The 9,682-nt window shown below is 41.8% G+C and overlaps 1 protein-coding gene across 3 annotated transcripts; it reads left to right on the top strand.

Annotated features, from left to right (window-relative positions):
* The first annotated feature begins 6,379 nt into the window (after nt 1-6,379).
* Nucleotides 6,380-9,340, top strand: LOC148009564 (GDSL esterase/lipase At5g03610-like). Of its 3 annotated transcripts, XR_015689752.1 has the most exons (6): nt 6,380-6,693; nt 6,812-7,000; nt 7,505-7,767; nt 8,241-8,538; nt 8,738-8,877; nt 8,959-9,093. XR_015689752.1 is itself a non-coding variant. In XM_087673208.1 (5 exons), exons 1-5 carry the CDS (start codon nt 6,642-6,644, stop codon nt 8,632-8,634), a joined length of 816 nt encoding a protein of 271 aa, XP_087529334.1. In that variant the 5' UTR covers nt 6,381-6,641; the 3' UTR covers nt 8,635-8,757. The 3 variants fall into 3 exon arrangements, 2 of the variants coding, with proteins under 2 accessions (XP_087529334.1, XP_087529333.1); XM_087673208.1 differs by lacking the exon at nt 8,959-9,093 and having other exon boundaries at nt 6,381-6,693; nt 8,621-8,757; XM_087673207.1 differs by lacking the exon at nt 8,738-8,877 and having other exon boundaries at nt 6,386-6,693; nt 8,959-9,340.
* The last annotated feature ends 342 nt before the right edge of the window (nt 9,341-9,682 follow it).

Raw genomic sequence — 9,682 nt, 5'->3', positions numbered from 1 at the left:
TGCGATTAGGTTCATTAAACTTTCAAGCATATTAGACTTTCATAGTGGAGCACTTCTCACATAGGCCTGCCATTAGCACTACGAAATACTTCGATTACTCCACGACATAGACTTCCATGGGCTACAAGTCCATGCTCCCATGGAGTTTCCATGACTCTGGCATATCTATTTAAACATTGCATAATTCTTCACTCATGCCACATCAAATTTGAACATGAGAAGATACTACAAGCTACCATGCCACCTTGCAATTGCCATGATTGGTTTAGTCAATTTCTAGACTACTTGTACTAGAACAGTGAAGGGGCACAATAAGGTGGTGCACCCCACATAACTACCATAACTCTAGCATAGCCGATTGAAGACTACACCTAATAGCATGACCATTAGCTTCATAAAAGAGTTTGCCTCAAATTGTAACATGTCTTTTTAATGCTCTTTGGAGTTTCGCGAAGAGTTAATTGCTAACACAATTATGCACAAGTATTAGATAGCACATTAAAGAATCACTCGCGTTGACATTAAACTAAGGCTTGTTGCATCAAGAAACATTGCCAAAACACAATTACATATTCCATGATAACTATTTAGCAATATTGTGAAGTGCTTCCAATAGCGAGTCATTGTGTTATGTGATTAAAACATTGTATTAGCATGTATACTGGAAAGGTTCCTTTCCATATTATCTACATCATAGCAACATTGCACTTATACTTGCTTGCTTCCATTGAACACTTATACATTGAAATGATGGGCAATATTTGATTATTTGATGATATGCTTTGAACTTGAAGGCAACTGTATAATATCTATACTATGGCATCATATATCTTGCACACCTCAAACAACATTATCAAATGCTACTAGATGCCTTGTATGGGGTGTGTTGATGTTGGCACATCTCGAAACATTGTTATCAATCTCCCTTATAAACTTATATGCTACCATGTAACCTATAACAATGGAATTGCACTAGTGTAGATATTACTATTGTGACACATCGAGATGCCTTCTCTAATCATGCCTTTCAATCCCCTCTTGTTTTCCTAGCCGTGTCATCAAACTCAAACCTTGCCTTAAACAATGTCTTCATGAAGGATTACTCTTTGACTACAACTTGGACACTCCAACGTTTTGTAAGATGAATATGAGTGACAGGTACTATGGATCCTCTAACTCCCAATAATTGGCTTCCGAACCATACATGAAATGGATGGCCAAGTTTCTTGCGGCCATTTCTTGTCACACCCAATTGAACTCAAATTTAAGTCAGAAAGGCTAGGAATCACACATTGAATATGCATCGTGCCATGCATGGACCACAACATTATACTACCTGTGCTTTAAGGTGCAACAAGCATTAATAAGAAAATCAACAAATTTTAAGGTTGAACTACTCATAACATTTCTATCATATACTTCCCTCACAAGCACGGAAACTCTAAGATGTGAGCTTATTATGTAAGAATAAGTACAACTAAGTCAAAATTTATGTCCATAATGGTAAAATACGTAATCCTGTACTTGAAAACATGAGTGCCAATAGATGGTATATATGCTACCTTAACTCTTGCAGCACTAAGAAAGGGGGATGATGAATTCTCAATTTATAAGGACTTTAAGTTATAGCCATCAGTTGGAGGACAAGCAGCCTCTCTTTCTGTGTGCACATAGGTCTATCTGTGCGTGCGTGCCACTCTCATAGGACCAAATGTACATGCAAGTACTTTCAACCATAAAATATTCAAATCCATTACTATTCAAGAACCACATAGCATATGTGAATACTACACACATGAGTTTTAGCAATGCACAACTTTTGACATGGTATGCACGTTTCTAAACACTTGTGTTTATTTTGGTTCTTTGTATATTACTAATTGAATATCTTCAAACCATGAATGTTGAATAAAATGGCATAAAGTCCTCAATGCAATTTGAACTTCATCAAAGATGGAAGGTATACAAAACATTATCCACAAATACGTAAGCTTGCTAGACATTGTCATCATCATATTCTCCAAAGCATCAAATGATTACAAAACATGGCAATTACAAACATTTAAGCATGCCATCAATTCAAAATGAAATATGAAGAAGTGAGATACTAGAAATAAAGTCAAGCATAGGGACAAATGACTATAACTAGTCAACCAATCTATCAGTAGAACTGACGACCTCAACTATGGAATTGGCTAGAACTTTAGAACTCTTGTAGCTTGCAAACCCTTCTTGTGATGCTTTGTGTGTCCATCCTCCACCAACTCCATCCCCCACAATATGTGTGAGGTCATAGCTTTTAACCTAATGTCAACCTCATGCACCCTCTTGTGAACCTACTTGGGAATGCTAAAAGATGATGATAATGAGCCCCTACCCGTATTGGGATCCATGTCCTTAAATGGATTTGGAGGTGTTGGTGCATCTTTTGTCAGTTCGAAACATAGCTTACATAAGTTATTTTAATTCCACAAAGTAAGAATAAGTAACTAAAAACTAAAAACTTGAAAACAATGCACACTAAGTGGATTGTTAAAGCCAATGACATTTGCTAATGGATCAATTGCTTGCTCCTAACCAAATATACAGTCTATGTACTCAAACAAATGGTGCGCAAGCTTCAAGTCCCAAAAATTCTCCTCTTCCTTGTCTCTCACCATCATCCGGCAACTATTTTTCCCACTAGGAATGTCTCTCTCCCAATCCACAATCTGTTGATAAGTAGGTCAAAGTCTCATCCATTTTAGCTAGGCAGACGACTCCCAAGTCACCACAAAGCCTTCTCACCACATCTCTTAGCCAAATTTTCCCATTGCCCATTGCGTGTCTTTACTTTTATATGCCACTTTCCTAGAGAATGTTTGACATTAAAGGCATGTTTGCTCTAGACTAACCAACAAGCTGCATGGAAGTCCCAAATGAACCTCGCATTGCCTCGAGACAAGGTGGCATTCTCATTATTTTTAGTTTTAGCAAGGGCTATACCTGCAGTGCAGCTTGATTGCAACCTCCTTGATGTGGATGCAGAGACAAGTGTAGCTACATTTCTATAGGAGTTACATGAAGGTGTTGGTGAGGATGAAGGATTTTAAGATGCACAAGGTGCAGCATAAGGTACTATGGTGGAGAGTGGAACGAAGGTGGAGGAGGTCCATGGATATAGGATGTAGATGGAACATATAGGGTAGAACAAGAGGTCTAGGATGAACCAAGCAAGGTCATGATGGGCAAAAGCAAGGTGACAGTGAAGGCAAAACTAGCTCAAATGCATTATTGGAAGACAAGTAACCATTTGGGATGGTTGGAGAGATTGTAGGGAACAATGGCAAGGATGACGTAAGAGAATTGCAGTTCAACAAAGACCTTTCAAAATCAGGAAATGCCTTGTCTAGATCTTAGCTTGATGGCACAAAATCTATGTTATCATGCTCAAGTGTCAAGGAAGATGCATTAACTTCATAAGCAATATGTGGCAATTGAGAGTTTGTGGAATTAGGGGCTTGTGGGGTGGCCTCAAAGAGGAGGCTAGTGAAAGTGGAAAGACATAATGAATAAAAGTTTTTGAAGATCTACAAATTACAAGTGCCATGAATATTGAAATCACAATGCAGTATGTATTGTTAGCAAAGCAATTATGAACAATGGTGTTGGACATATTTGTGGTGCGCATGTTGTGTAGCATTGGAACAATTGTATTATTAGGAGAGAACATTTACATCATATTAACATTTATAACCATCTTCAAAGTGCATGCAACAATCAAGATCAACAATTGACATGTTTGCAATACTTTAAATCTAATAATCAAGTCACATCTAAAGAACAAAGTTTCATTCTCCTTTGACATAAAATCAAATTAAATGGTAATTTAGCAAGCTTGTTATGATATTCGAGAAGGCCATGAAAGTTCCATATAGACACAAAGTATGATGTGTTAGGGTTCCTGAAAAGAGAGGAATAACCAATGCCTGCAAATGATAAATTTTAAAAAAAACTGAGCAAGGCCACAACCACCACTCTTGAAACAATTATGTCAACAAAGTGGGGCTCGGTACTCCTTAGCTTGATGACAAATCATTATTCAATATCAATACTATCAAGCATGCTGCAAATGAATTACAATGTACTAAAACCATAAATCGAAAATGTATATACAGTCCCTTCCAATTACCATAAACAATGTTGAATAGGATTCAATAAACAATGGACGATACAATTCATGTTCTATATTCAAAGCTTGGAAAATGCTTGTGCAAGGCCTGCACTACATTTGCAACAGTCAAGAGGTAATCTTAAACTGAATAAGATGAATAACAACAAATGAAAGAATGATTGAAATAACAAAAAGAGTTAAATATGTTAAAGATGCTTGCCATGCGAAAGAACTAACGTAGTCCATGTTTGTAGCCAATTAGAAAAATTAATGTCATGCAATCCATTAACCCCAATGCAAGAGAAAAATTGGGGGAATAGGCAATCTAATAAACACCAATTGATGTAGATTGGAAAATAGTTTATTATTGCAAGGCATTGAGGCAAAAGGAAGAAAATGGGGAGGAATTCTTAAAATTAGTCCATAGAAACATCTCTAAACACAATATTATTTTTAAAGGTGCTTTGAATTCTTTCTACAATTGCAAAGTTATAGAGCACCTACAAATTCAAGTACATCCATCCTATTTATTTGCAAATGTCGACAATACTTATGTTACATTGTGTTCATTCGAAATAGCATGATATGTAATAGATGGGAAGCAACACGAGAGTTATACACCACTTGTCTATTTATCTTGCATCCACTCGCAGATGTCAATAGCAGCTATGCGATTCACCACCCAATAAAAATAGCATGTTATGGAGCTGATGGAGAAAACATTGTTCTATGCTTCGCACTTTTGGCAATAGTAGCGAGATGAGTAGCAATGTAAATAGTTAAATATTGCTTGTTAAGATAGTGGTCAACATCATTTGGGTCTTACCAATGAAAGGTGTTTTTTTGTTGCAGGTCCACATCAATGAAGCATGTACACACATGCCTTTAAAGGGAAGGAAAAGTCAAATATTTGCAGGTGGAAGCCATGGTCTTCAAAAGAAGAAATTTTATTTGGAGACAACAAATATGATGATAAACATTTTTGGATTCTAAGAGGATACATTGCAAATAATTATACAAATCAAATGATGATTGCTAAGGGCAAAACACTATATGCCATCCAATGCATGTCTTTCCCTTTGAGGAAAGAAGGTCTAAATAAGTAATAAAAAGATACCGTGTTACATTGGTGTAGGGAACAAAAAATAAGATAGCACATATTAATTTATTTCAGCTTGCGTACATGGTGTTTCTTACACAAGACGAACAAAGACGAGGGACGATACATGATAAAATGGTTGGAAGCCCATACAACAGCTATCAAATTTCTAGTGCAAATTGATTGTTTGAGAGAGCCATGGAATTCAAAAACCCAAGAAAGCAAGTGCGTTTGCACAGCTGCAGCTGGAGACAACCTACTTGTCTAGGCTCGAAGTTGAACTGTTGCACGGACCAGATGCCTCGACGAGCTCCTACTGCAACAAGATTGTTGTTGCCTCACGGAGACAGCCTCCGATGGCATACACAAGGAATGTTGATGCAGACTCCTAGTGGAACGGTCCTCTGCGCAGGCGGTTGTAGGCAATGAGGTGGCAGAGCAGTGTCAGACGTCGTGGCGCTTGTAGCAGACGGCCTCGTATTGATGTGTGTGTGTGTGTGTGTGTGTCTCTCTCTCTCTCTCTCTCTCTCTCTCTCTCTCTGCTCTGGAGTCCTCTCTCTCAAGCTCAGCCCTCCCAAGTAGAAAGTGGCAAATGCATGAGCACCATGTGTTTGGAGATGTGGTAGTCAAGTTGAGCAAGTTTTGCTTAGTATCTCTAAAAATGGTGCCGCCCTAGTTATCACGGCCAGAGTCCCTAATATATCGTCACGTGAAGTCCAACCACTGCAACTAAACTTGTGCAAGTGAAATTTACTTAGGCCTATTACATACAGGTATCGTCGCAACTTTTGATTTGTTCTGTGATTCAAGCGCAACGGACGAGTTGTCCCGTGTCCAAGGGGGAAATCGAAATGACGGCCCAAGTGGAATAAGACAAACTTGTACTCTCACCTTCGTCGCGTTGTGTGTGAAAACAAATCGCTGGACGGTTTTGAGGCGGGCGGGTCCTTGCGCCCCGCCCAGCGTGTAACGGAGTGTAGCTTCGCTCTAAAGGGTGCACCGTGCTACGCTGCTATTGTGGCACAATAAAATAGAAAAAGAAAAAACCGAAGGAGGGGAAGAGTGGTGGACAGGTTGGCGCGCACTCCAATTTTCTGAGGGGAAAAAAGAAAATATCAGATCCAGATGGAACCAGAAGAACCGACAACCAGATTCAACTGTATGCGGTGTGGGTAGGTAGGTGCATTTTAATTTTGAGTACACTCTTCGTAACTTTCTCACCGAAGAAGGAGAAGAAGAAGAAGAAGAAGAGCTGGAAGAGCAGAAGATCAGTGGGGGTAGGTCACCGAAGAAGGAGAAGAAGAAGAGCAGGAGCTCGCCTTCACACAATACTTCAGCTGCATTCTTATTCAGTAGCGCGTAGCCGTGTCAGTGACTATCTATACCGACATGAGGCCGGTCACTGTTCTGCTTCTCCTTCTTCTACTTCTTGCAGCTGCCGGTGAGCTCCCATTACAATGCGCTGATTGGGTTCATTGACGTGCTTTGTGTTCATCCGCTTATCCAGCTACAGAAGAGTAACTGCGAATCTGTATTGTATTGTAATGTTATATAATCAGGATGGGCTGCATTGCGCGGCGCCGATGCTAGGCCCATATTTGTATTTGGAAGCTCTTACGTTGACACGGGGAATGTGAAGAACCCAGATGCTGCTCGACCGTACCCATGGTCCACGCCCTACGGCCAAACATGGCCAGGCACGCCGTCTGGCCGCTACAGCGATGGCCATGTGTTGAGTGATGTGATAGGTGAGGGATTTTTCACCAATCTCTTCTTCGCGTGCAGTGCACATCGTATATGCTCGTCACAAGAAGCTCTAGGTGTATGCATCTCGCCTCGCCCGGTTCCTGAAGCTCTAAATCCTAACAACATCATGAGCTTGTACAAGGGAGCTACCACATATCTAGCCTGTGGCAGTCATAGTGACATGTAGCTTCTGCACTGGAGCTAGCACATGTCTAGCGTGTTGCAGTGGAGGGACGGACCAGTGCCAGCGATCCCCATCCCCCACTGCAACATCCTAGCCTTCAGGTGGCTCCCTTGCGCCAGCTCATGATTTGGACGCTACTCCATTTTGGATGGCCATTTGAGTTTCTCGCAATAGGAAATGACTTATCCCCCGTTTTGGGGTAGATGGTAGATGCCTCCCCCACGAAGATTATTAGACCTCCACTCATGGACCCAGAACTGTGGTACTGTGTATTATTGAGGCTTGTCATGGTGATGACGACGACGACGACGCTTTTGTGCAGCTGCTGCCCTCAACAATGGTTCCCCTGTGAGCCTCGCAGAGCTCACATTTGGCAACAAGTCGCTTGATGGTGTAAATTTCGCCATCGGAGGGAGTGGTGTGGTGTCTGCCTACAGCTTTCCCACCATCTCATCCCAGATAGACAGCTTCCAAAGTCTGTCTTCCTCCTACACCGCCGAAGAGCTTGCGTCTGCTGTCGCTCTCTATTCCCCTGCAGGAGACGACTATCTGTATGCCATTAGCTCTCTGAACACTGCTCTGCCGGTATGACTCTTACGATTCCCTAATAGCCAAGCACTGAAGTTGAATCGAATCAGATTTGTTTAGACTAGTGCATAAACGATGTTGTCTTGCTCGTTCTTTTGTCATTAGCTCTTCTGATGGATGTAATGGTCTTGCAAAGGTGTCATCACTCAATTCAATCGATAACTTTTTGTGGTCTAACGTCGTCACTGGCGCTCACACTAGTCTAGTAGCATTTGGTGCTTCCGATTTGCGGAAGCTCGAAGAAAGTTTTGGTTTTCGGCACCTTGAAAATGGATTCCATTCATCCTCTATCACCCAACAATTGCCTTCAGGCATCATTATGTTTACCCATAAAATAATGCAGCAGTTGAGTTGTAAAGTTTACAGAGTTTAACTGTGCTTGGCCAGGGTGAAAATGAATCATTCACGTCTGTCTTCACTGGATTCACTAACCATTGTCATCAACTTTCCCTTTTGTCTTTTGATTGCAGGACATCTACCCCATCACTGTGAATGTGGGCAAGCAGATATCAGCTGACCTTATCCGGCTCTACCAGCTCGGCCTTCGAAAATTTGCTGTGACGTACCTGCCCCCCACAGGTTGTCTCCCCATTGCCACTGCTCCCAATGGCTTCCAGAGCTGCAATGACACGTGGAGCGCCAACGTGGCCCAGCCGCACAATGCCCGAATCTTTAAGAATGTTCTGGGGCTGAGGCACTACTTCCTTAACGGCACGATTGTGACCTTGGACTTGTACGCGGCCTTCACCTCTGCTCAATCTTCCTTAGGTAAACACCGTTCCATTTATCCCCCCCCCCCCCCCCCCCCCGCCCGATTAATTGATCCTCATTGGCTCGGTTCTTTTTACAGGCAATCTTCCTTAGGTACAACACCGTTCCATTCATTCCCCCCTGATTAATTGATCCTCATTGGCTCGGCTCTTTTTACAGTCAATATTCATCCCTATCCCTACGTTGCATTATGCAGGAATGATAATGTTACCACGGGAAATTATGCAGTGACCATACATGGATTTTTAGTGTACCTGTGGTTACATTATGTAGGAACCATAATGTAACCACAGGAAGCATACAGTCAATTTTCATCCCTGTGTTTGCATCATGCAGGTAGCATGTCCTGAAACAAGCTATGTCGGACAGATCAATTGGTGTCTTGAAGAGGACTCAAAGGGTTGGTGGGTTTTGCAGGGGGGATCAAGCCATGCTGTGCAGGGACGAGTTTGAGCACCAAGTGCAGCAGCGTAGGGGCGGGAGGGGCGCCTGCGTACAGCGTGTGCCCCTCCCCTTCCTCCCAATTCTATTGGGACGACCTCATCCACCCCACCGAGGCAGGCTGGCGCGCCGTCGTTAGCCAACTGCAGTCCTCTCTCTCTCAGCTCGCCTGAGTCCACAATTCATTCCATTCAATTCATTATGCAGCAGCTACCCTACCTGCATATTCCCATTCTTCTAATCCTTCCCATATATCACCATTTTTAGTAGTCTAATCCCGTATATCGATCACATTCTCCAGTCGTGAGTAATCGTCATGCTTAATATATCAACCAGATCAGATGCCTACTTTAATCGAGACTATTCTACAATCAAATCCTCTAAGCGAGAGTAACTGACGTCGTGTATCTCGCTTGCAGTATTATTATTCTTCTCATACAGATCCTCTCGTTGAGGATGTTCTAACTTTTATGCATCCCGTTCTGAGATTGAATCGGAAATTGCTCCGAAAACGCACGGGTTGTTTCTTAGATCGTGATAAGTATATAATGTTGCATTGTAGCTACGCTTTTTGACTTGTTACGAGTAATGGATCTATTAACGTCTACAAGCTTGGTTTTGTGGGGGAAACTTTTGGTAAGTCTAATCTTCGACAATGCATTGGGAGGGTGGGGCTTACGAGAATGGAAGCCCTTTTCCG

Source organism: Lygodium microphyllum, chromosome 30 (assembly GCF_053477565.2).
Source record: "Lygodium microphyllum isolate KBCC chromosome 30, Lygodium_microphyllum_v1.1.10, whole genome shotgun sequence".
NCBI lineage: Eukaryota > Viridiplantae > Streptophyta > Polypodiopsida > Schizaeales > Lygodiaceae > Lygodium > Lygodium microphyllum.
The sequence above is the reverse complement of the archived record's forward strand: the minus strand, read 5'-3'. Positions and strand labels throughout refer to the sequence as shown.

What these genes read in the sequence shown, in the direction of transcription:
- LOC148009564 (XM_087673207.1), top strand. Translation starts at nt 6,642, where the DNA reads ATGAGGCCGGTCACTGTTCTGCTTCTCCTTCTTCTACTTCTTGCAGCT. An exon ending in TGTGTTGAGTGATGTGATAG is followed by an intron (nt 7,001 to 7,504) that starts GTGAGGGATTTT and finishes GCTTTTGTGCAG; the next exon opens with CTGCTGCCCTCAACAATGGT. An exon ending in CTCTGAACACTGCTCTGCCG is followed by an intron (nt 7,768 to 8,240) that starts GTATGACTCTTA and finishes TTTTGATTGCAG; the next exon opens with GACATCTACCCCATCACTGT.